Here is a 25,810-nt window from a genome sequence, read left to right on the forward strand (position 1 = left end):
ATAAAAAAGGTCAGAATCCTTGATTCCATCTTACACAGGAGAAACTGAGGCACAGAACTGTGACATGACCTCTCAGGGCTGAGGACTGAGAGCTGGTTCCAGTTCAGCACTCTGTCCAAGGCCAGCACTGGCTCCATCACACAGACTTGGGAGCTTTAATTCCCATCACACAAATCATCTGCACCTGCAGAACTTTTCCTCTCCAACCCCTCCTCTTTGGTGGCAGTCCTCCAGCCAAAACATTCCCTTCCTGGCATGGATGAGCTCTGCAGCACATCAGAGGGTTCACTCCTTGCCCCCTAGGAAAAAGGCAGCTCTTCTCCATGGAGAAAAGGAAGTGGAGAGGAAGAAGCCTGAAGGTGAAACCCCCTGCCTGAAAGAACCAAGACCTGTGGAAGGATCACAATTCTTCAGTCCCAGTGGGTTTGGGATGGCACCGCAGAGACTGATGCAGAGGGGTGCTCCCAAATGCCCCCCAACACGCAGGGCACGTGTGGTGCTCCAGGATCTGGTCCTGAGAGCAGCTCTGAGATCCCCACGGGTGCCACCACAGCCTGATGGCGTCCCTTTGTTACTGCACGAACTCTTTTACTGGTGCATTCCACCATCTAGTGGAGATCTCGGAGAGGACAGAGTGCAGTGAGGTGAGAGGGCAAGAGACACAAAACCGTAGGACAACTAAAAATGGAAACGACCTCCAAGATCATCAAATGAAACCTCTGCCTGAATCGCACCCTGTTCACAAACCATATCATGAAGTGGCACGGTTACTCATTTTTTGAACACTTCCAAGGGATAGTGTCTCCACTACTGCCCTGGGCATCCTGTGCCAATGCCTGACCACTTTTTCAGTAAGAAATTTTCCCTAACATCCAACCTGAATCTCCTCTGGCACAACTTGAGGCCATTTTCCCCTTGTTCTGTCACTCATCCCCTCAGCTGCTCCTCATCAGATTTGTGCTTCAGAGCACTGTACAAGTAGTAACAGCTCTTGTTCCTACATCATTTTGTATCTTCCTCAAGATCCTTTGGTTGCTCAGGGTAACAGATGTGTTTACTTTGCACTTGGATGAAAACTTGATCGAGTTCAGAGCACAAGTGTGGACTAGTGAAAGGATTTGAACATTTTACACAAACCCTGATTAATCCTGCAAATGGAGACCTCAAGGAGCCATACAGAAGGTTCACAGGGAGCATCCTCCTGTGTGGAAGAGGACGCTGGACAGTGCTTGACACTTGTCAGTGACTCCACATCACCCCTGTGAAGTTTATATTAATCACGAGGTGAAACCCAGTGATCAGCACTGGAAACCAGTGGAAATCAAACACAGAACAGCTTTCACAGTGTGTTCAAGCACTGGATCCTGGCTTTGAACCACGTGCTGATGGGAGTTGATTAGGAGAACCTAAAAATGGAGATTTTTTACAGTCATCTCTATAGAAGGAAGTCCAGCATCCTACCTCAGATAGTACACACCAGCATTGTTAAGAAAGAACTTCCACCCCAAACCACTAAAGAAGCCTTTCAGAAGGCATTTGGATCACAGCAGGAACTATTTCATCACCACTTCAGCAGTCACAGAGTGTGAATATGGAGCAGGGCAGCTGAAAATCACCCTCATGCCTTGATTTTTAGCTGTCTGCACTATTCTGTACTTAAAAATCAGCCAAGATTTTGCAGCTTTTCACAGGTACTCAGAGACAGAAATGCCCAGGGCAGCACATGAGATGCCCTACCTGGAGGTGTTCAAGACCAGGCTGGACAGAGCTTGGATCAACATGGGATAATGGAAGGTGTCCCTGCCCACAGCAGGAGGAGGAACAAATGGACCTTTAAGGTCTCTTCCCACCCAAACCATCCTGGGATTCTGTGATTCCAAGTGTCCTGTCTGTCCTTGGTGATACCAGAGTTGTCCTCTGCTGCTAACAAGGGATGGGGTCAGGCTGGATGGGGATGGTGACAGGGATGTCCTCACCCACACTGCTGCCACCTGGGGCATGTGCAGGGCATTTGGAGTAGGAATCAGTCAGAAGAGCATGAGCTGACACCCACTTAACACGATATGTAGATGATATATCAGACACCTGTGGTGACAAGCAGCACTGGTAACAGCAAAGACAAAGTGTTTCACTGGTAACAGCAAAGACAAAGTGTTTTCTCTGCAGTGCTGCCCAGTGGTGGGGTGGCAGCCAGCCCACACTGCAGATCCCACAGGGGTCTGCATCTCCTGGATATTCTGTCAGGAACACTCCAGGGCAGGGCCATCTTTAGCCACTTCTTTCACAGGTCACAGAGGAAAGAGTCACTCTCTGAAAATGGTATTTCAGTCTCAAAATCTTGCAGCAACAGGTCATCCTGTCATCTTCATGTAAGAGGAGGCTGTGAATGTTCTGACTGGAATAACTGCATGTATATATCATACATATTATATAATTTATTATTATCACTGTGATTAATACATGTAACATCAAATCAGCCTTTCCCTGTACAAATAGGCCCCTAAACTGCAAGGAAGTTCAAGTGTTTGAGGATTCCAGTCTATTCATTCCTTGCATAATCCCAGTAACACATTAACATTCCCCAGAGCTATGCCAGTCCTCCCAGCAATGTTTTCCAGTTAAACTGTTTTGTTGTGAATCAAATCCTGTTAAATAAACAGAGCAGATCCATTTCATCTCATTTCACATTTCTGAAAGGGAAATATTCAGTCTGTATTTTGCTGAGAGCTGAGAACAAGGCACTGCGAGGGCAAAACTTACTGAGGGCAAAATTAAGGGTGAAACACATGTACTCACACACACTTTCACCCACTTCTGCAAAAAGCAGATGTAATTTTGCATAACTTGAGATATTTGCGATCTGACTTTTCTGGGTCATTGTTATTCCACACCATTTAATGCTCACAATAGCTCCCAGTGAGTGCAGTTCTCTCCTGAGCACCACGGGATGTCCAACCCCTGAGGCCTTTAATGAGGCACTGAGAAAAGGATTTGTGTGTGCCGAAGTTAATGCTCACATCGAGGTTACACACATCTCCACAAGGATGGACTTCCCTTCAGCTACAAGACACTTGTCTGGTAGCTGAAGTGGAATGTCTTGTGCCCCACTCATGAAATGGGGAAAGCTGGGATGTCTAAAGGGAGAGCTCAGCCTCCCTGTGCCTTATCAGGATGTGCCACCAGGCAGTGACAGTGACAGCCCAAGCACACACAGCCCTTGCAGCTGTCACCCATCTCACTGCCACCAGACCAATGGCCACCATTCTGCAGAAAAGGTGCTGGAAATGTTGTTTTTTTAATTTCCCACTCAGGAGCTATTGTAGGACAGCAGAAAACAGGAAGGGTCCTTTGTGGAGGAACAGATCAGCGTGGCCAGGTAATTCTGAAAGCAGATGCATCCTCCAAGGGGGCAGCAAGAACTGCATTCCTGTTCAGGGTCACCAAGTGCCAGCAGCGAGGGGACAGCCCCAGCCCATGGGAAGGCAAAGTGACATCTCTGCCCACAGAGCTATCAACACCCAGGGGACATGTCCGTGGGGAAGTGTGCTGGCAGGACACACAGACACCAGAAAATGAGACCAACAGTGGCAGAATCCACCTCAGGCACAGCTGAGGGAGCTGGGAAGGGTCTGGAGCCCCAGGAGAAGCTGAGGGAGCTGGGCAGGGGCTCAGCCTGGAGCAAAGGAGGCTCAGGGGGGCCCTTGTGGCTCTGCACAGCTCCTGACAGGAGGGCACAGCCGGGGGGGTCGGGCTGTGCCCCAGGGAACAGGGACAGGAGCAGAGGGAACGGCCTCAGGCTGGGCCAGGGCAGGGGCAGGGTGGATTTTGGGAATTTCATCGCTGAAAGTTTGTCCTGGCCTACACTGCTCAGGGCAATGGTGTAGCCCCCATCCCTGGAAGCGTTCAAGAAAGCTGTGGATGTGGCACTTGGGGACATGATGAGGAGGTGTTCGCTCACACCTTGGACTGGATGATAGTAAAGGTTTTTTCCACCCCAGTTCATTCCGCGATCCCACAGCCGCTCCCGCCCTCCATGAGGCGCTGAGGGGGCCGGGGCGGGACAGAGGGAGGGGCTATCCCGGCTCCGGCCACGCCCCCGATCTCAGGCTCTGGGCCCGCCCCCTGCCAGCCCCGCCCCGCGCATGCGCAGAGGCGCAGCAGGGCCTCATGCGGTTCCCAGCCGAGCCGGCCGGGAGCGGCGCCGCGCGCGCTCCGCACCTCCCGCCCGCTCCCCCCGCGCGCGCGCTGTCCGCGCGCCCGGCGGCCCCAGGTGAGAGCGGCGGGCGGGACCATCCGGGCAGCGCTGGGGGGGGGGGGGAGCGGGTGGGCGGCAGAGCGGGACCACGCGGACCCCGCGGGCCTGGCGGCGGGGCCACGCGGGCGGCGGTGGCGGGAATTTATGGCGGGAGGAGCGGGCAGGGCACCGGCCCTCAGCGGAGAGTGGGACACGGCCCGGGGCTCGCTGTCAGCAGTGTCAGCGGGCAGGGCACCGGCCCGGGGGTCGCTGTCAGGAATGGCAGCGGGCAGGGCACCGGCCCTCAGCGGAGAGTGGGACACAGGCTGGGGGTCGCTGTCAGCACTGTCAGCGCCCGGAGCGCGTTCCGCTGGCAGAGCCCGCGCTGAGGCGGTGCCGGTGTCTGTCGCGGCCAGGCGCGGGGCAGATGAAGTACATCCTGGTCACGGGCGGCGTGATCTCGGGCATCGGCAAGGGCATCATCGCCAGCAGCATCGGCACCATCCTCAAGTCCTGCGGGCTGCATGTCACCTCCATCAAGATCGACCCCTACATCAACATCGACGCCGGCACCTTCTCCCCGTACGAGCACGGTGGGTGCCCCGCGGGCTCGGTGTCGGGGGCTGCCGGGTGGCGCCGGGGCTGTCTTGGCTTGCCGTGAATCGTCTCCTTTGTAGGAGCCTTTGTGCCTGCTCCTGAGCCTGCCAGCACTGCGGCTGCTGTGCTCACAGCACAGATGTGCTCTGCCTGTTCTTGCTGCTGCCCGAAGGGGTTCGGTCCCCAGTGCGCTGCTCCTCTCGGTTATTAAGGCTTTTAGTTCTGTTCGCCGCTCCTGAACTTGCTGTGGCAATCGGGGAAGGAGTTTCCTTGTGTTGAATTGTTCCAGTGCCCGACACGTGTGCCCGTGCCTGTTTCTGTGCCCGCAGGGGAGGTGTTTGTGCTGGATGATGGAGGGGAGGTGGACCTGGACCTCGGGAACTACGAGCGCTTCCTCGATATCCGACTCACCAAAGACAACAACCTGACCACGGGGAAGATCTACCAGTATGTCATTAACAAGGAGAGGAAGGGAGATTATCTTGGCAAAACGGTCCAAGGTGATGCAAAACTTCTTTCCTGGTGCTTAGAAGTGCGTTCTGTATTTCAGCCCTGGCTAGATGTTTTTGCCTTTCATCTTCACTCGAGGCTCTGCACCATCTTGCCTGTGTTTGGACTTGGGTCCAGCTGGCTAATGTACCCAGTGATAAATGTGAACAGACTTCAGACCAATACACTTTGGGCTTGTTTGTTAGCTGGTTAGAATGGTAAATGCTTTTCTTAACTCTAGCCATTAGAAAACCCAAAGTATTTGTGAGTATCAGATCAGTCCCTTTCCTTTTTAACCACTCTCCACAGCTGGTTGACATAAGGACCTTTACAGACAGTTAAAAACAGTGTTACTTTCTCTACTTAGAGCAGAGAACAGTTTGTGCTTGAATCTTTCAGCTTAAAGGAAACGTTGCTTACATGTGTTTAAATTAAGGCAGGGTTCAATTTCCTGCCAAGGCCCTTGAAAATCACAGCCAAGAATAATCACTTCAAAAATGCACAGTTCTTTAAAGACAAAAATTCCTGCTCAAGCCCTGGCTAGTGATTGTCAGTAATTTGCTCTCTAATGAGTTAAGAGGGAGAAATGTGTGGGGGCTTTAACCCTTGCCTGGGTTTCTTTTCCAGTTGTTCCCCACATCACAGATGCCATACAGGAATGGGTAATGAGGCAGGCACAGATTCCTGTGGATGAAGATGGCATTGAACCCCAAGTTTGTGTGATTGAGGTTTGTAACTTTTTAAAAGCAGATAGTTTTGTTTCTTGTATGCAGTAAACTGATCTATATGCACGTTTTTCTTTACAGAAATGTTCAACTTTGCATGTAATTGAATGGGTTAAAAATTCCCTTTGTTAATTTCACTTATTAATCTTTTGAGTTGCAGCTGCCTCATGAGGGGCAGCCCCACAGGACCCCAGGGCACAGCTGGAGCTGTGTCAGGGGAGGTTTAGGCTGGAGATCAGGGCAAGGTTCTTCCGCCAGAGGGTGCTGGGCACTGCCCAGGGAATGGGCACTGCCAGAGCTCCAGGAGTGTTGTCCAGGGTGGGATTGTTGGGGGGTCTGTGCAGGGTTTTAGACTGGACTCAGTGGGTCCCTTCCAGCTCAGGATATTCTATGAATCAAGCTACAGAATGAATTTTTCAGCTCTTGTAACTCAGTATGCCAGTCTGAGTTAATTGTGCTGTACCCTCTTCTTTGGTGGATGGAGGGAGGGGAGGTAAATCCCCCTCTGGGTTCAGCTGTCTCTCCTCCTCCAAGTGACCAATTGAAGCACAGACATGCAGCAGGAAATGGCACAGGTTAGTGGTGGCATTCCCAGGGTGCTCATGGAACATTCTGCTGCCAGAAGGAGACAGAGCAGGGTGAAGGCTCTGGCAGTGCTGAGCTGGCTGCTGGCACGTGCTAGCACAGGAGAGGGAGCTTGTCACAGAGCCCAGGTCAAGGTGACTGGGACTCTGCCTGCACCTTGGGTGCCAGTTTGTGTGCCAGGATCACAAGCCCAGGTCTCAAGTACCAAGGAGGCACTGTCTGACAGCCTGGGAGGCTCCAGGTGTGGTCTTGCATCTGTTGCTGCATGTGCCCACTCTGTATAGTTCTAAAACTTAACAGAAATCTGCTTCTCAGTGCCACCTAATGTTCATAAATCATAATTTTCACATCTAAGTATTTTCCCTGACTAGAAAATAGAAGTCAAGCTGGTGTCTCTGAGGTGCTGCCCATAGGGGAAGCCGTTTTTTCTTGTGGCCTTTTGATATGTGGGGAAACGATGGCAGTAGAATAGCAGCTGGAGTAGATTGCTGTGTGGATTTCCATGTCTTTAGTGTACACCTGCAGCAGGTTTGGGCAGTATCTGTAGCTCCCAGATAAAAAAACTCAGTGTGTGTTTGCCAGCTCGGGGGCACCGTGGGTGACATCGAGAGCATGCCTTTCATCGAGGCCTTCCGCCAGTTCCAGTTCAAGGCCAAGAGAGAGAATTTCTGCAACATTCATGTCAGCCTGGTTCCCCAGGTAAGGATCTGAAACATGCTGGTGGGCAGAGGCCTCCTCAGTCCAAAATTTCCTAAATAGGTATTGCTGAAGTGCTGTTACTTCTGTATTTCTGTGTATGTATAAACTTCTGGCAGAAATGCAGAGATTATATGCTTATGTATTTAAAAAGTCTTACAGGAATTGAAAAAGATCTTTTCAAAGGGTGTAAATGTGTAATAAAGGTTTGGGAGTTGCAACAATGCAGCATGAGCATTCCTTGTGTCAGACTGAACTGGATTTGGCAGAGAAAATTGATAATTATGGAATGCAGATCAATGTTGGTTCTCTTCTCCCTTTTCCCCCTTCTGTCCAGGCCAGGTGATTTATAGAGAAAAATCAGAAATACAGAACATTAGGTATTTGGAGGGAGCAGTGGATAAACCTTAGGCTCTCTGTCCCTCTCCTTCCTGCACTCCAGTGGGCAGATTGGGGCTTGGGTTCCTGCTGTTGCTCTCAATCCTGGGGATTAAAATGGGCTCCATGAGCTTCATGTGAATTGTCCAAGAACTGAATCCAAGTTTTGATGAGATGCCCTCATTAACCTGCTGAATCATTGCTGCTTATCACAACCTGATCCACCCACTGCTCTTCTCTGGCCAGCCAAGCTCGACAGGGGAGCAGAAGACCAAACCCACCCAGAACAGTGTTCGTGAGCTCAGAGGCCTCGGGCTCTCTCCAGATCTGGTAAGGTTTGTGTAGCTTTCAAGTTTGTGGCTTTCAATGTAAAAATCTGGCATGTTGCAGCAGCAGTCTTGTCTAAGTAATGCTGAATTTGAGAGCTCTTGTATAGTTGTGATAAATAAGGAAAAGAAACTGAATTGTGGGGTTTTTTTTTTCCTCAAATCAGAGACTGCACAAAGACAGCTCTTTTTAGAGGTTTGTTTTATGAATGCCTGAGTGTTTCTGTTTGCCTCACAACCCTGATGGTGCTGCTGTGTTAGATTGTTTGCAGGTGCTCCACTCCACTGGATACCTCAGTAAAAGAAAAGATTTCCATGTTCTGTCATGTTGAACCAGAACAGGTGAGGATTGCTGTCTGTGCTTCCTTGCAATAAATACTGGAGCTGCTTGTCAGATGCTGAGGGGGGTTTTGTCTAGTGCAGCAGTTCCAGCTCTGTGTTTTGGTAGCTGCATAATTCATTTGCTGCTTTGTCTTACCTCCCTTCCTGACACATGAACCTGTTGCTAAAGCAATTCTTTTTGTGCCAGCACCCAGGTTTTCTTGTGAGGTGATTGGTGTAAGCTTAGAGAATTCTATGGAATCCAAGGTGATTTCTGAATCACTGTTTTGACCTTAATTATAGTTCCACATTCCTCCTGCGAACATAGAATGAGATTTTTCCAGTATTTAGAGGTGAAAAGATTACCCAAAATTAGTTTTAAAGGCTATATTACTGTGCTTCTGCTCTTTTCACAATATTATTCTTCTGCTCAAGAATTCTTGAGGAAAGATTTCACAGAGGTTGAAATGGTGTTTGGGAGAAACCCTGCTTCACTTGAAGGTTGTGATATGCACAAATTCCATGTTTGCACGATTCTTTCTATACTGAGACTTGTAACACATTCTAAGGTGGACCTTGGAAAATAGTCAAAAGTGTAGGCTGAGTTTTAGCCCTTTGCAATCCATCTGGAACTCAAAAAATGTTGTCTTTTTGTGAAAGACTGAGTATAACTTCACAATCCCATGTTCTGTCAAGTAATTTTTACTAATCTGCTCTATAGCAAGACCAAACTTGAGTCCTGCAATTTCAAGCACTGCACTGCTGGCAATAATGTTGATGTGTCATCAGTGAAATATCTACCTCTTGTTGGCCAGGAATTCAAAATAAGTTGGCTCTTGTCCCTTTCCAGGAAGTTTAATGCAGTTCTATGTAGTTGCTGCTCTGACTGCTGTTGCACTTGGATTGAGAAGTGAGCAGTCAAAGAGGAAAATGTGCAGCCAAGGAGGTTTGACTGGTGCAGAACTGAACTCTGCTCTCCTTTGAGTCAGTAGAAATGGGGATTTAAAGAAGTTTTGCCAGTGTGTTTTGGATCCCTAAAGTACAGCTTCATTATTAATGGACAGGTGACATTTGTCCTGAGCCATCTTTTCCCATTTCAGTTAACTAGAACTGTTGATGCAGATTTTCCTCATTGACCTTAGAATTCTTTGCTCATAATTGTGCAATCCCAAATTGGATGAGGGGCACCCTGTAAAGTGTATTGCTGTCCTGGGGTGACAGATTGCCCTGGGTTTCACTCAGACTGGGAGCCTGGTTAGGAAGCACAGTGGAGGGAAGGGGGAAGCTGTGGCAGTTTGACTGTAGCTTCACTTGTCGTTCTGTATCACAGGAGTCTCTCTGGAGTGTTCTTTGAACTTTGCTGAGTGCTGCTCACATGAAGTGCTGGACAGCTGACTCCTGCTGCTGGGTTACTGTGTTCCAGCCCTTCCCAAGGGGCTCCAGGGGCAGTAATGCCTTGGGAGTGCTGAAGAATGGCTTTTTCAAGTATAAGGAAACCAGTGTTAAACTACTGATATGTTATATTGTGATGGTGTTCACAGGGGTCTGAGGATGAGGGAAGAGACAAGGATCTGACTCCATGTTTCAGAAGGCTGATTGATTATTTTATGATATATATTAAAACTATACTAAAAGAATAGAAGAAAGGATTTTCATCAGAAGGCTGGCTAAGAATAGAAAAGGAAAGAATGATAACAAAGGTTTGTGTCTGGGACAGAGAGTCTGAGCCAGCTGACTGTGATTGGCCATTAATTAGAAACAACCACATGAGCCCAATCCCAGATGCACCTGTTGCATTCCACAGCAGCAGATAACCATTGCTTACATTTTGTTCCTGAGGCCTCTCAGCTTCTCAGGAGGAAAATCCTAAGGAAAGGATTTTTCAAAAACTATCATGGCTACATTATATTATTCAAAATGTTATTGTCTGGAAGTTTAGGTGGTCATAGGGTTTTCTGCTAGAGGAACACTCAGAAAATCTGAGTAAAAAATGATTGTACAGGCACTGGATGGCTGTGTTTTAATGCTGTCATTCTTTTATGAACAGGTCATTTGTGTCCATGATGTCTCCTCCATCTACCGGGTTCCTCTGCTGCTGGAGGAGCAGGGAGTTGTGGACTACTTCAGGCACAGGCTGGACCTTCCCATCGAGAGGCAGCCCAGGAGGATGCTCATGAAGTGGAAGGAGATGGCTGACAGGTGAGCTGCACTGCTGGGACACTGCAGCACACTGCAGCATTGCTTTCTGGTCTTGGTTCTTTGAGATGATGTGTAATTCCCTGTTCTTAAGTGTGTTCTTACATGCTCACATTGGTTTTTTTTTTCTTTTGCTCAGAGCCCCATCCAAACTTTGAATGTTTCCAGGGTGGGGAATCCACAGCTGCTGTGGGAGGTTCTTCCCAAAGCATTCATATTGAACTCACAAATTTTTATTAATGCTTTCAAATGGAAATGAAAGTTATGTGTTATCTCAGGCTTGATGGAACCAAAAGTCCTACAGCTACAACTTCTGTTCCTCCTGCTTGGTTTAGCTGAGCCTTAATGCAGTGATGATCCTGCAGTCCCCTTGGAGGTGAAGACAGACCCTGACTGGATTAGAATGTGGAACTGTTTATTCCAGCTGGGTTTCTTTTGCTTGCAAGAGCTGCTCTGAACTTCATTCCTTCATGTGTTGCTAAAACAACTGCATGGGTTTCAGACAACCTGTGCCAGTGCCTCACCACTCTCACTGTACAAAACTTCATCCTTATATCTGCCTAAATCCCCCCTCTTTTAGATTAAAACCATCACCACTTGTCCAGGCACAACAGACCCTACTAAAAAGTCTGTCCCCATGTTTCTCATAAATCCTCTTAATGGAAGGCTGCCATAAAGTCTCCCTCTCCCTGGGGCTTTTTCTTCTTCAGGCTGAACCACCCCAATTCCCTCAGCCTTCTCTCCATAAAATCCTGTGAGATAAACTTAGTGAGATCCTTATCTTGTGTTGGAAGTTTACTGCCTGAGTCAAACCCAGCTTGAAGTTATTAACAGCTGGACAGCTCTGCCCTCCCTTTTTATTAAAAAACAACTTCTCAGTAACATTACAAAGTGTTGAAATCCTTTTGTAGCTATATGGAGATGGCAGGGGTGTCAAAGAATATCTTTGAGAGTTCTTTCAGGTAAGTGGGACAAGTGTTTGGTACCTGTTCTGAGACTCCTTGGACACTGGGTTTTTTTCTTGTGAGGAACAGGCTCAATGTTCATGGGGAAATAGTGAATAGAGTCTTTTCAGAAAGGGCTTGAACGTCAGCTGAAGCCTTAAATATGTTTGTTCTTATAAGAAATTAATTTTCAAGATCTAGATGCTTTCCTTGATTTCTGTGCCTGACATAAGCCCTGTCAATAACATTTCCTTTGATGGGGAAAGCCCTTGGTCACCAGCTGGGCTGAGGGTATTTAGCAATTCTGGGAGAAACTTTAAACAAACCCTTGGCTGTGGCCAGGAATTCTGTGTGAATCCTGTGCTGCCAGGTGCTGGGGATTGAAAGTGGAGGCAGCACAGCCTTAGGGCTGCAGAAATGCAGAAATGCTTTCTGTGTTTGGGGCTGCTGGTAGGAGCTGAGCAGCAGCGTGGGAAGATGCTGTGCAGTACAAACATGCACCAAGCTGTGCTTTGATCCTCTCCTAGGAGTTCACTGCAGCTTTTGGAACTAATACAGCTTCCTGAAAAGGCAGTTTGGATCTGCTCAAAATGGCTTTTCATCATCAGGAGAGATGAGTTAATTTATGTGTGGCTTTCTGCAACTGTTTTCTTCAGTCGTTGTTGTGGTTTTGATCTCGCTTTGATGTTTCTAAATCAAAATGATTGTAAAAGGTCACTCTTGCAAGGACGTCAGCTCTGTTGGACACACTTAGGAGAACAGGAAAAGTTTGTTTGTTCCTTGGAAAGCTGAACAGAATGGAAGATTCCATCCCTCTCCTGTTAGTGCTGGAATAACCTGTGTGCTCTGGTGTTCTGTAGGTACGACCGTCTGCTGGAAACGTGTTCCATTGCACTGGTGGGCAAATACACCAAATTTTCTGACTCCTATGCATCTGTCATCAAAGCCCTGGAGCACTCTGCCCTGGCCATCAACCACAAGCTTGACATTAAGGTAGGGGTGGGTCTGTGTGCTGCTTCCACCTACAATGCTGCCCATCCTAATTCACATTGTCACAAACCTGAATTATCCTCACATCCAAAGGATAATTTGATGCATAAAATGATCCTTGCATCAAAACAGCTGTTTTGACTATAACAGCACTAAAACAGCTGTTATCAGGCCTAAACCAGCTTCAGAGCAAAGCAGCCTCTCCTCCTGTGAGCTGGAGTGGATGGAAATTCCTCAGTGCTGTGACAGTGGTTGATGGATTGGAGGGGGGCACTCTCTGCTCTCATTTCTCTGACACTTGTTGCAAGTGATTCTTTTTGTGGTTTTACCTTTTTTGTTGCTGTTAACCTTGTGGTACTCAGGTTTTATGATGCCCCTGCCTCAGGCTTTATTAAGGTTTTCATGCTGGTTTGGATGCACAGATGCTTTCAGAGGTCTTGGTCATAGCTGGATCCTCTGAAGAGGTGAAATATGAATTCTACCTGTTGCTAGAAATTTAATTTTCATTTCAACAGACTTTTAAATGCCCAGCAGTTCCATGATGTCAGTGAGTCATGGAAATAGGTGATTGCTTTTGAACAGAAGTGATCTAGGTCAGGGTTTCCTTTCAACTTCCAAAATCAGTAGAGGTGAAAATAAGCAAAACAAGACTGGTAAAGTGCAAACCCTGCATGTGCATCTGTGGGTATTCCCTGGCAAGGCTGTGTCTGAGTGGCTCAGGAGTGAAGTGAGCTCTGTGCAGGGAGATCTTGTGCTGAAGAACTGAGTAGCTGGAGTTAGTTAAAGAACTGATTGGTAGTTTTGCAACTTCCAAAAACCAAAGAAAAAAAGAAGGACAAGATTGTTCCTTTAAAGGGTTAGCAGCCTGCCAGAACATCCAGAAGTTCAGAGGTCCTGGAATGCTGTAGATGAGAAAATGGAAAAATTGCAGGGTTTTTTTCCATTGTCATAACACCCTTTAATTACAGCAGCCTGTGTTTCACCATAGCCTATTTCTTCTGCAATGCCTCTTGAAGGAGATGTTTATTTGATGAAAAAAGAATGGTTTTTTTTCCTCTCTGTGTGGTGGTTTTTGTTTGCAGAGCCCCATGTTCCCACCTTGCTGTGCTGCATTCACACCTCACATTGAACATCACAGCCTGGGGCTCAGGGTCTTGGTGTAAGCAGGGCTGCAGAGAGGGGAGGACACAGAAATCATGGGTTCTGTTTGTGCACAAAGAGCAGGGGGATGAGGAAAGGAGTTTTGTTGGCTAACAGATGGGAAATCAGCCCAGAAAAAACTGAAGTATCCATTAGGAAACAAATCCAGAAGTGCCCAGGAGGAATTATGCTGTCTTAATTTAATGAGAATTCAGGGAGTCCTGTACACTCTGGTGGCAAGATCTCATCATCTTTTTTTTTGGATTTCTTCCCAGTACATTGACTCTGCTGACTTGGAGCCAGACACTCTGCAGGAGGAGCCTGTCAGGTACCACGAGGCGTGGCAGAAGCTCTGTGGTGCTGAGTAAGTTCTGCTGTGACCCTTTTTGGAGAATGCCTGATAAACCTGTTTTCAGCACACTCTGACAAGGCCCCAGACACCTCTCAGGGGCATTTAGGTGGAGGTGTTAAATGGAGAATTGTTAAATAAGTGAAGGAGGTGGGGGAAATGATCATGGTCATGAGGATATGCACACCTGCATGATCAGGTGGAAACAGAGGAAATCAGGAGGAAGGAAAGGAAATCAGGAGGAAGGAAAGGTACTGGTGCAGCCAGACTGAGAATGGAAGGTGTGAATGGAGTACCAAGTTCTTCAGAAATAGTATGAGAGGGGGAAAAGCATTAGTGTGCAGAGGAGTGCCAAGAATTAGCACAAAACCAAGAACAAGTGGGGCCTGTTCCCCCTCAGGGCAGCAGGATTGGAGTGAGAAGAAAGAACTTCCTGCAGAGTTTGGTGTTAGGACAAGCTGACACTGTAGCCAGGGGTTTCCTCAGCATGGGCCTGGCTGGGTGATGTGTTTGCAAACATGTTTGGGGCAGGGTGTGGGAGTCCCACAGCATGAACCATTCCAGCATGGTAACCTGTGAGATACTTGGGATCTCTCTTTTTGGGAAGGTATAATTGGCATTTATGAAATATTTCCCCCTCTTTATGTGACAGCTCATGTGAAAACTGCTGCAGCCAGGCCTTGCCACGTGGCTATTTCAGAGCCCTTTGCAGAGGAGAGATCTTGCAAGGCCAAGATTTTATGGGAGGGAGGTGATTTGTGGGTGTGTGGTTTGGGGCAGCCATGCTGAATGGAATCTTTTCATCCCCATGCAGTGGAGTTCTGGTTCCTGGTGGATTTGGTGTTCGAGGGACAGAAGGCAAAATTCAAGCTATTTCCTGGGCAAGGAAACAGAAAAAACCCTTTTTAGGTGAGAAGCATGTTTCATCCATAAGAAGAAATAAAGCAAAGGAAAGGAAGTTGAAGGTGTCTGTGCTGGTCTGCAGCAGGAGCTGCCCTGGTTTTCACTGGTGTGTGGGATGAGCAGTTTTGCAGGCAGTGATTTGTGCTCAGCTGGGCAGGGAGTGCAGCCTCAGCCCTGCTTAGCTCTGAAGTGGTCAGAGCTGGCTGGGTTGGCTGACAGGGAGTCAGTAATGAGGGGATTGCAGTCTGGGGATGTTTCACATCAGCCTGTGGTGATCTTGGCACCAGGAAATCCAAGACTGCATTTCAGTGAAGTGTCTGTGGTGAGAGACTCAGCTGGAGTACGAGCAGAGGGGATGGGAGAGGGAGGGAAGTGAAGCTTGTCAGGACTACAGAGCCCTAAATCCCAGTCCAAGATCTGCCTCATGCAGGTTTTCCTCTGACTCAGGATACTCTGGGAGGGTGTGTGTGCTTTGCAGCATGGGCTCAGAGGTCCCTGTCCTGAGCTGATCATGTCCTGCCTGTCCTTCCCCAGGAGTCTGTCTGGGAATGCAGCTGGCAGTGGTGGAGTTTGCTCGCAGTGTCCTTGGTTGGAGAGGTAATGGCACAAAACCCTTCCTGCCTTTGGTAATTTCTTGGGTTGCTTGAGTAATGTGATCTATATAGAGTAATATCTAAAAAATTGTGATTTTTTTTTTTTTTTAGATAGCTGTGATTTTAAGTTTTTTTCATAGGTCAGTTTAATTTTTTACCTAGACCTGTAAAAATCCCTGTCTCTTTTGCTAATTTAAAGTAAAAAGAGCAATTTCCTTACCCTATTTAAATAAAAATCAATAGAGTAAGTGGTACTTATAATGACAGAAAGCTTCCTATTGCTCAACATGAGATTCTTAGCTCCTGAATGAAACACCATGGCAGATTCCCACTGCAGCTAGTGGCAATGAAGCTCAAAAAGCAACTCAGCCAGCCAGCAGCTGCAGCTCCTTCAGTGAGTGGAGTTACCTCCTGAGCCCTCTGCTTGGATTGAGCAGGTTCCTGTTGATACAACTCCCATCAGAGAGTGCTAAATTGAATTCTCAGCCTGACTCTTTGATTCTCTCCAGTAATGAGGGGGAGGAAAAAGGAGTTCCTCAAACCATTGTGCTCCTTTCCCCCTCCCTGCCTTTATTTCTGTGTTTGAAGCTGTGTTTTTCCTGAATGAGGATGGGTTATCCTCTGCCTGCAGCCTTTGAAATTGGTACTGAACAGTGCTGACAGCCCTGTTCCTGCTGCCTGGGGTGTTCTGTGCCTGAGGGGGGGCTCAGCACAGCTGGGGATGAGGAGAAGCTGTCCCTGGGGCAGCTCCTGGAGGTGATGCCATGCTTTGAGCCACTCTGTGCTCCTGACTGCTGAATCTTACATTGCAGATGCCAACTCAACAGAGTTTGACCCCAAAACTTCTCATCCAGTGGTGAGTTTATGGTGATTTACTTGTGATAGCCTTACCTGACTTTGCTGCCCATCCCTGGGCATGATTGCCAGAGCAGCTGTGGCTGCCCCTGGAGCCCTGGCAGTGCCCCAGGCCAGGCTGGGCATTGGGGCTGGCAGCACCTGGCACAGTGGGAGGTGGCCCTGCCATGGCAGGGGTGGCACTGGGTGGGGTTTAAGGTCCCTTCCAATTTGAAGTGTTGTATGATGGCTGCAGACACACCTGAATTCCTGGGTACCATTGTGGAAGGCTCTGTGTTTCTAGTCCAGAGTCCACCATAATGATTGGCTTCTGCTGTAATTTAAAATGCTACTCAAAGTGAGGAAGTTATCAAAAAACAGCTTTTGATGATTTATCAAAGAGTGAGCAAGTCTGATTTAATTTTTTTTCCCCCATAAATTTGCTTGTTTGTTTGACATGCAGTTCAGTCAACATCACAGCATTGGTGTGTGCAATCTGTGTAAACTCTGACTGAGGCCATTTCCTGTGTGAAAGTTCCCTGAATATCCACAAACCTCCCATAGGTACTGAACAACTCAGCCAGCTAACCTAGTTCTGTTGGTCTGCCTTGGCAGGACAGTGTTCCTTGGGCTGGTTTCCTTGGTTTTTTGCATGAATGTTGATGGGATTTTTTTTCCTTTTATGTGTCAGAGTTTGCCTGTTCTTGTTACTCCTCCCTGATTCCCACCTCCCTCTGAATTCTTTCCACAGGTCATAGACATGCCAGAACATAATCCTGGGCAGATGGGTGGGACAATGAGGCTTGGCAAGAGGAGGACTCTCTTCCAAACCAAGAATTCAATCATGAGTAAGGCCTTTCTTGTCTCTTCTGGAAATGTTTCCTGGGAATGGCTTGGGGAAGTGAGGCCTGGGATGTTGAAGCATCCCTGAATGGCAGCTGTTCACAGACTGTTCTGGTGGGGAATGGGGATCAGGGAATTCAATTCCCTCCAGAAGGGGCAGATTCTGAAGGATGCTGATCAAGTGAATGTGTTAAAAGCTGTGATCACTGCTCTAAGGAACATTTCAATTCTGCTGCAGGGAAGCTCTATGGAGATCATGATTTCTTGGAAGAGAGACACAGACACAGATTTGAGGTAAAAATGCTCATGCAGGTCTTGAGCTTTCCTGTGTAATCCAGACACAAGAGATCATGGCTTGCCTTGCTTCTGGTTTTCTAGGTCAATCCAGAACTGAAGAAGTGTTTTGAAGAGCAAGGTCTGAAGTTTGTGGGGCAGGATGAGGAGGGGGAGCGGATGGAAGTGGTTGAGCTGGAAGGTGAGTCCTTAAGTTTGTGGGTGTGGGATGGACAAGGGAAAGTGTTTGGAGGGTAATGGAGCAGCTTTTCATGTGGGACCCATTCAGACTGTCTTGATTCCATCCATAAAATGATGGTAAAAATAAAATCCCATGTCCATCTCCATTTATGGACAAAAATGGAAATGATACTTCCCCATCATCAGGGCTTCAGCATAATGAGGATTTCACTGCAGCTCAGCCACCAGCTTGAGAGACTTGCCATGAATGTTTTGTTTGTTTTCAGACCATCCTTTCTTCGTTGGTGTTCAGTATCACCCCGAGTTCCTCTCCAGGCCCATCAAGCCATCACCCCCATACTTTGGGCTCCTCCTGGCATCTGCAGGGAGACTCACCCACTACCTGCAGAAGGGCTGCAGGCTCTCCCCCAGGTGGGTTTCAGTCAGAGCTGTCACAGGACGCTGCTGCTTCCTGCAGGATAGCCCAGAGCATCCTCTTGGCACAGAGCTCCTGGGGATAACTTGGTATTGCACCCCCTTCTTTCCACTCTTCTTTTGAAAGCTCACATCTGTGTGTTGAGGCTGATTGTGGGGCCACAGAGCTGTCCTGCAGAGAGGATCTGCAGCCTTGTGCTGTCAGTCAGGCTTTGGGGAAGCTGAGGTTGGGCCTGCTCTTTTACATGATTGAGACCTCATGGGCTTTCCCCTCCATTCCTCAGACAAGTCCCATGTACAGGCTGGTCCATGAGAAACTTGTTCCTGTTGCTGGTTTAAAGAACAAGCCCTGGTGGTTGCAGCCTCTTAATTTTGTTTTTTCTGCTGAGTCCAGCTTTCCTTGTTTCAGTTTGCAAAGCAAGTGGTGTTTTGGGTGGATTTAATGGTGCAGTTACTTGGTGCTGCTGTTCCCCAGTGCCTGCAATTCCCTTTGGCTCTTGGGACTGTGCAGCAAATAACAACCATTTGGTACTGACCTGTTCTCCTCCTCACACTGAGGGGTTGCTGACAGGCACTAAACAGAAACCAGACCAAATGCAGAGGAGAATTAGCAGTGTCTGTATCAAACCCAGGCAAATGCAATGCCAAAAATAAAGTGTTGGCTTTGTGGGCTGAGCTGCAGAGCAGCTGCACCACAGGATTCCTGTGTTGGTTCAACATCACAGTGCTCAGGTGTGGTCCAGAGGAGTTTTGTGTGTGAGGCACTCTCATTTCAGTGCCTCCAAGGGTGGAGAGATATTTTAACTCTCTGCTTTTGCACATTTGACTTTGAAATGGCTCCTTGCAGCAGAGGAGCTGAAGTTTTCCCTGTGCTGCAGCATCCCACATTAATTAATGAATTAATCTGTCCTTAAAGCACTTGTGCTCCCTAACCCCAAATCCTTTACTCCTGCAGGGACACCTACAGTGACAGGAGTGGCAGCAGCTCTCCTGACCTGGAGATAACAGAGCTGAAGTTCCCTTCAGCAAACCACGACTGATTCCTGGTAATGTTTCATGATCTCTGCCTCTTCCTTTGGGGAAAAAAAATTTCTTGGCCAAATCTTTGCTTCTGGCCACTGATTCCCCACATTGTTTGGTAGAAAGCTGGGGCACCATGAGATGGGCTGGGGCTCACACATCTGTTCCAGCTGTGCTGAGGGCTGGGTGCTGCCTCTGTCTGTGTAACAGCTGGGGATGGGTGTCCCCTTAGCAAAGTGACACAATAAAATAAAAAAACACACAGAGGAATTTGGGGTTAGATTTGGATGAAAGCACCAGTGGAGCACACATACTGCTGGGAATGGGGGCAGAGCTGCACAAGGGGTTCCTGGGTTTAGGAAATTCAGTATTTTGCAGTCCCTCACCATAGTAAAAGAACATCTTGGAAGTATCCATTGTGTCCATCTCCTGGGACAGCAGATCCTGTCAGACCTAGGGCTCAAGCTCTGCTCTGTAAAGGCTGCAGGTGTTACAGGGATGTGAAAACTGGATGTAAACAGTCCTGGGAAGGAGAAGTTACTAAAACCTGGCACTCAGACTGTACCAGCAAAACAGGCAGAGTTTACATTTGCATCCTCCCTCTGTTCAGTGGGTGATCATGGATGTGACACCTGCCCCTGCTCTGGCTGGTTTGTGAGGGGGTTTTGCAGGAGCTGAGCAGCATCTGCACACCCCTGTGGGTGTGTGGGCTCCACTGCTGAGTGGCAGAGCATGCAGAGCTCCAGCCCTTCCCTCCTCCCTTCCAGAGTGCCTGCAGGGGACAGCAGGGTCAGCCCCAGTCTGGCACAGGAGTGCTCCCCATCCCTGGGCACAGCACTGGGACCAGAGGGGACTGCTGGGCTGCTCCACAGCACCAAGAGCTGGAGAATTCTCCCTGTAAATGTTGATCCTAAAGACACTCTGAGCCTTGGTCTCACTGACAGTGTCCCCTGTGTTCCCTAATGTGGCGGCTCTGGTGGCTTGGAGGCTGTCCCCACATGGGGAGAGTGGCAGTCCCTGGGATTGGTGTCACCCAGCTCTCTTAGGGCTGCATGCAGCACAGTGCAAATGCTGCTTTGGTGCTGCCTGTGGGCAGGGCTCAGTGCTGGCTGAGCTGTGCTCACTCCCTGTGCTCTGTGTGCAAGGAGCCATGGCCAGGGGGGCAGTCCAGTGCCTTTGGGGGTGCCCCAGTGGAGCTGAGACAGCCCTGAGCCGGGCACAGGGCTCTGGCCAGGGCCCCTGTGTCAGACCTGTCTGTGATTCCTGCTCCTTTTCTCTCTCCAGGTGTGTCCTTGCTGCAGAGAGGAGTCTCCATTAGGTTTTCCAGGTGTTCTTACAGCAGCAGCTTCAACACCCTCAGCTTTGGGCTTTCCTAACTTACGGGTTTATAATTTTTGCTCTGAGATCCTGTCCCTTATTTCCTCAGCTCTTCTGTCCTTCCTTTATTCTCTCTATAGATCTTGGTTATTTGTGGAGGAGAGTTCACAGAGGCCCCTCCAGACTCCCTTCAGTTGCACCAGCTTGGAGGCCAAGGCGAGCTGGGTGTGGGATTTGCTGTGCTGAGGGGAATCCCATGGCACAAACCCTTCCCAGTGCAGGCAGTGCTTGGCACCAGGGTGCCTTGGACACTGACAGTGCAGCTGCTCTCTCCAGTCCTTCTGCTCCCTCCTCAGTCTTTACTTACTGGTGAAATTATGGATGGCACAAGATTTTAGGAGCTGGCTTAGTGTCTGAGCTGGGCTGTGCTGCAGAGAGGGCTCTGGGCAGCTTCATGCAGCCTTTTTGGTTTGTTTGGCTTTTTTTTCAGGGGATGATTTTTGTTTTGTTTTGTTTTTTTTTTTTCTTTTTTTTTCAGTAGCATTTGCAAACCTTTGGCACTGGTGCTCTTGGTGCATTCATTGTCACAATGAATTTGTAACCAGGAAGATCTTCCTGGAACAGTGTTAGTTACTCTGGAATATGCTCAGCTCTGGCTGAGGTGTCACTGCAGGGATGTGATCAACTGGCATCAGGCTGGGGGACCAGGAGAACAAAGCTGCAGGGAAACCCTGACCTGAGGGGTCCCTGTGAGCCCTCCCTGTGCTCCTGGGGCTGGGAAACTTCGCCCCCTTGCATCAAGGGGGAGGTGAGCACAGAGTGAACCCCTGAACCACTTCACTGCTGCCTTGAACTGTGTCCCTGGCCTGGGACACAGCAGCTCCTGGCGCTTTTTCATGGATTTGAAGTGGAGCCTTTTTGTTGCCTTTTTGTCCTCGCTGGAGTCCTGGGCTCCTGCAGGGGTGCCCTTCTTCTCCAAGGGCTGTTCCTGAGGGAGGAGCTCACCAGCCCTGCCTTGGTGCTGCTGTCCAGCTCTGTGGGGCTGAGCTGCCTCGGTTCCCTGCCCTGTGTGGCCCTTGATTGAGGAGAAAGGAACAAAGAAAAAGGAAGGAAAGTGTCTCCCTTGTCTGATGTTGCACACTCAGACTTCAGCAGCTCTGTGGAGTTTGGGAGAGCTGCACAGTCAGACCTGGCTGAGCCACAAAACCAAACCCTGTCCTGTCCCTCCCCAGTGATCTCCTCCCAGCCCCCCTTGCTTTAGTCCTCATTTGTTTTAAATATTCCCTGTAAAGCTGCTGTGAGCCTGGAGAGCTTGGAGCATTCCTCGTGTGCCAGTTCCAGCTGTGGGGCAGGAACTCTTGAGTTGCAGTTGCTCTGCTGCTGCCCACTCCTGCCCTGGCCTGGCCATCCTGGGGCAGGCTGAGATCCTCCCTCAGCTGCAGCACAACTGTGGGTTTTTTTTCTCCTGAAATGTTTGTTTTGGCCAAAACCGTGCAACTGACTGGGTCATTAAATGCTCATTTGTAACAAACTGAGTGAGGAGCCCTGAGCCTGCTCTGTTCTGCCTGCTCGGAGGGAGGGAAGGAAAGGCCTGAAGCACAAAACTTCCCAATCTTGAATGAATCCCCTCTAAGCTAGCAAAAACTTGTGGGTTTAGATGTGGAGCTGCAAAGCCTGAAGTTACTGAGCTTCCTTCCAGCCCTGGAGAAACCTGGGGAGCCTGGGCTGAGCCTGCAGGCTCTGCAGGGCAGGAAAAGGTTTCCAGTGGCTTTGAGCTGCCCCAGGAGGGTTTGTCCCACCCTGTCCTCCACAGCCAGGAGCGTTTCTTGCCTGGTGCAGGACAGGCAGGGCTGTGCACAGGCCAGGGCTGTGTCCATGGGGTGACGTGGGGCTGTCACTGCCACCGCTCTGCTGTCCCCAGAGCAGCCTCAGCCCTGGCTCTGGCTTTGGGAACAAGGCTGGGACAGGTCCTGGGAGCACCCTCAGCCAAGGGCACCCCGTGGTTCAGGGAGGCCAGGCTGTGCTTCCCTGGCCTCCCCCTCACCCCCAGCTCCACCCTGGCCCTGCTCTCTCTCCTTGCCTGGGGCTCAGTCCCAGGGCTCAGTCCTGGGGCTCAGTCCCACGCTGCCATCAGTGCACAAACCACGGGGAGGAACTTGGTATCCTTTTATTTATAAACAAATCAACGTAAAAGAAGTGCAGAGGAAAGCACAGGCTGGCCCTGGGGCCAGGTCACAGCGAGGGCCCCGTGAGCAGCACAGGCTGCTACAGGACAAAAGCCATTTTGCCTTTTTATTACTTTGGGGTTTGGGGTATTTTTTTTTTTTTTTTTGCAACTTTGCCCCTTAGGGGTAAACCTGACTCAGTGCAAGAGCCTGGAGGGTTGGTCACCACAGGGGCCCATCCTGCTGCTGGCCAGGCCCTCGAGGCTGCAGGGGAGGCTGTGAGCTGTGGCTCCGATGCAGAGGCTGAGCTGGGACAGCAGAGGGAAGTGCTTGGAGTGGAGATTCTGTCCCAGCCCTTTGGTCACTGCAGGGGGAGCGTGCTGAGGTGTGTGTGGGCACACACAGGGCTGTGCTGGCACCATCAGCCCTGTCCCAGCTCAGGCCACGCTGGTGCCTGTGATGCTGCAGGGTCTGGGCAGCCCCGGGTGGCAGCTGCTGTCCAGGGGACACTGCGGTGGCACAGCTGGTGGCTCCACTCTGACACTCCTCGTGCAGCTGCAGAAACCTGTCTGGGACCATGGGAAGCACTCAAGTGCCATCAAAAATAAATACATTAAACTGCCTGAGACCAGTAGGTGCCACGGGAAGGGCAAAGCCCTCACAGCCCTCACAAAGCCCTCACAGGAAGAGCAATGCCAGGACAGGTCACCATCCTGGGATGCTCTGGCCAGACCCAAAACCCTCACACACGCTGAGCTGGGACAGACCAAAACTAGAGGAGCAGGAGTGCCCCTGGGAAGACAAACCTTAGCAGCTCTGGCTAAAAAACCACCAAGAGCTGTGAGTTCAACACAGGTAGAAAAATCATCTCATCGTTTGAAACAGACAACTCCTTAGTAAAAAAAAAAAAATCCAAATTAAAACAAAAATTAAAAAAAGGCGAGAAGGATCAGCTGAGTCCTGCAGCATCCAGGCAGCCTCCAACACCAGCCCAGGCCCATCCGTGCCAGGGGCATGCCAGGCCCAGCCCTGCTCAGCTCTCCCAGCTCTCTCCATGCTCCCACATGGCATCTCCAGTCTGGAATAAATATGAAAGCCTCCACCCCCAGCCCAGTGTGCCCAGCTGGAGCCAGGTCAGGAGCTGGGGGCAGGCAGAGATGGGTGGATGGGCTCCCCCAGTTTGGAGACAGGGCTGGCTGGCCAAGGCTCTGAGCTCGCTGCGGTGCCACGGGGCTGAGGGCAGGCTGGGGGCACTGAGCCCCTTGAGGCTGGGCAGGCCCAGGGAGGAGCTGAGGCAAACACCGGGACCCCAGGGGCCCTGCTGGAGCTGCTCCATCCAGGGAAGCAGGACTGAGCTCATGGAGAGGTGGTGGCTGGGCAGCAGGGGAGACACCTCGGCTTCCAATGCCCCCAGCCTGAGTCTGGTGCAGGGCCCGGCTGTGCCAATGCCCCCAGCCCGAGTCTGGTGAGAGCCCGGCTGTGCCAATGCCCCCAGCCTGAGTCTGGTGAGAGCCCGGCTGTGCCAATGCCCCCAGCCTGAGTCTGGTGAGAGCCCGGCTGTGCCAATGCCCCCAGCCTGAGTCTGGTGAGAGCCCGGCTGTGCCAATGGCCCCAGCCCGAGTCTGGTGCAGGGCCTGGCTGTGCCAATGTCCCCAGCTTGACTCTGGTGAGAGCCTGGCTGTGCCAATGCCCCCAGCCCGAGCCTGGTGAGAGCCCGGCTGTGCCAATGCCCCCAGCTCGAGCCTGGTGAGAGCCCGGCTGTGCCAATGCCCACAGCCCGAGTCTGGTGAGAGCCCGGCTGTGCCAATGCCCCCAGCCTGAGTCTGGTGAGAGCCCGGCTGTGCCAATGCCCCCAGCCCGAGTCTGATGAGAGCCCGGCTGTGCCAATGCCCACAGCCCGAGTCTGGTGAGAGCCTGGCTGTGCCAATGCCCCCAGCCCGAGTCTGGTGCAGGGCCCGGCTGTGCCAATGCCCACAGCTCGAGTCTGATGAGAGCCTGGCTTTTCCAATGCCCCCAGCCCGAGTCTGGTGCAGGGCCCGGCTGTGCCAATGCCCCCAGCTCGAGTCTGGTGCAGGGCCCGGCTGTGCCAATGCCCCCAGCCCGAGTCTGGTGCAGGGCCCGGCTGTGCCGGGCTCCTCCTGAGCGCTGTCGGGGGCGGGCGGGGCCCCGAGGGCCCGGCCGGTGTCGGGAGTGTCCGTCTGTCCGTCTGTCTGTCTGCTGCGGCGGAAGGGGTGTGTGCATGCGAACCTGTGGCAGGTGAGCGCGGGTGGGGCGGCCGGGAGCGCGGGTGGGATCCATCCTGCCAGGAGTCCTCTCAGAACTTGCCTTGCTTTAGCTTGTCGATGTGGTAGGTGAGCTTCAGGGCTGGCCCCAGCTTCAGCCCCATGTATTTCATCATCATGTCACTGCGCAGCAGCAGCAGGGCTTTCCCGTCGATCTCCTGCAAGGATCAACCACAGAGCTCGAGATGGCACCTGGGAGCCCCAGCCCTGCCTGAACCAGGCCCAAAATGCAACAGCAGGGCTGGGTGAGAGAGCCCTGCTCAGCAGCATCCCAGCAGGGACATCCCAGCATGGACACCACAGCATGGACATCCCAGCGAGGACATCCCAGCATGGACACCCCAATATGGACACCCCAGCATGGAGACTCTAGTATGGAGATCCCAGTATGGACACCCAAGTATGGACATCCCAGCAGGGACATCCCAGTATGGACACCACAGCATGGACATCCCAGCATGGACACCCCAGCATGGCACCCCAATATGGGCACCCCAGCATGGAGACTCTAGTATGGAGACCCCACTATGGAGACTCCAGTATGGAGACCCCCAGTATGGACATCCCAGCATTGACAGCACAGATAGCCCCACATCCACTCTGAAAAGTCTGCATTGTGGGCTCTGTGGGATCAGTTATTGGGTTAAAAGGGAAAATAATCCAGGTGTCAGTTCTTAATTGGATAGTTTAGTCTTAAAAGACCTTGGAACAAGAGATTGTTGGCCATTTTGTGCCTTCTAATGAAAAGCTGCTGAACTCACAGCAGTGAGACTGTTTTACTGATCAGAAATAATAAACACCTGAGTCCCAACATGAACTACTGTCTCAAGTGCCTTCAATGCAGACCCAGAGAAACCCAAAACTGGTAATCCCCACACATCTGGCCTGAAGTGCTGCTGTGTTCTGAGTCTCGTGGATTTTGTTGGTGTGATTTGCCCCTTCCAGATGTAGCACACCCCCAAACACACACCCAGAGCTCTGCACATGAACCCCAA

The 25,810-nt window shown here is 50.4% G+C and overlaps 2 protein-coding genes across 6 annotated transcripts in view; one reads left to right on the plus strand and one right to left on the minus strand.

Moving 5' to 3' along the window:
• The first annotated feature begins 4,143 nt into the window (after positions 1–4,143).
• On the plus strand, positions 4,144–21,903 carry CTPS1 (CTP synthase 1). Its single transcript, XM_071453424.1, has 19 exons — positions 4,144–4,270; positions 4,651–4,827; positions 5,161–5,331; positions 5,948–6,048; positions 7,213–7,329; positions 7,951–8,034; positions 8,292–8,372; positions 10,399–10,550; positions 12,352–12,484; positions 13,897–13,985; positions 14,785–14,879; positions 15,408–15,470; positions 16,279–16,322; positions 17,052–17,148; positions 17,382–17,437; positions 17,522–17,618; positions 17,884–18,028; positions 18,987–19,077; positions 20,336–21,903. The coding sequence occupies exons 1-18, from the start codon at positions 4,168–4,170 to the stop codon at positions 19,069–19,071; spliced, it is 1,890 nt and encodes a 629-aa protein (XP_071309525.1). The 5' UTR covers positions 4,144–4,167; the 3' UTR covers positions 19,072–19,077; positions 20,336–21,903.
• A 616-nt stretch (positions 21,904–22,519) lies between these two features.
• The window catches only part of SCMH1 (Scm polycomb group protein homolog 1), a 64,568-nt gene continuing 61,277 nt past the window's right edge, over positions 22,520–25,810 (minus strand). For all 5 annotated transcript variants that reach the window (XM_071453419.1, XM_071453423.1, XM_071453422.1 and 2 more), the window contains one exon: positions 22,520–24,973. In XM_071453419.1, the coding sequence (XP_071309520.1) occupies positions 24,848–24,973 (126 nt within the window). In that variant the 3' untranslated portion in view covers positions 22,520–24,847. The remainder of the gene's footprint in view (positions 24,974–25,810) is intronic.

Source organism: Agelaius tricolor, unplaced genomic scaffold (assembly GCF_023055355.1).
Source record: "Agelaius tricolor isolate 1412-34295 unplaced genomic scaffold, bAgeTri1.0.p SCAF_36, whole genome shotgun sequence".
Taxonomy (NCBI): Eukaryota; Metazoa; Chordata; class Aves; order Passeriformes; family Icteridae; genus Agelaius; species Agelaius tricolor.

What these genes read in the sequence shown, in the direction of transcription:
- CTPS1 (XM_071453424.1), top strand. Translation starts at nt 4,168, where the DNA reads ATGCGGTTCCCAGCCGAGCCGGCCGGGAGCGGCGCCGCGCGCGCTCCG. An exon ending in ATGTCAGCCTGGTTCCCCAG is followed by an intron (nt 7,330 to 7,950) that starts GTAAGGATCTGA and finishes TTCTCTGGCCAG; the next exon opens with CCAAGCTCGACAGGGGAGCA. An exon ending in TCGGGCTCTCTCCAGATCTG is followed by an intron (nt 8,035 to 8,291) that starts GTAAGGTTTGTG and finishes CTGCTGTGTTAG; the next exon opens with ATTGTTTGCAGGTGCTCCAC.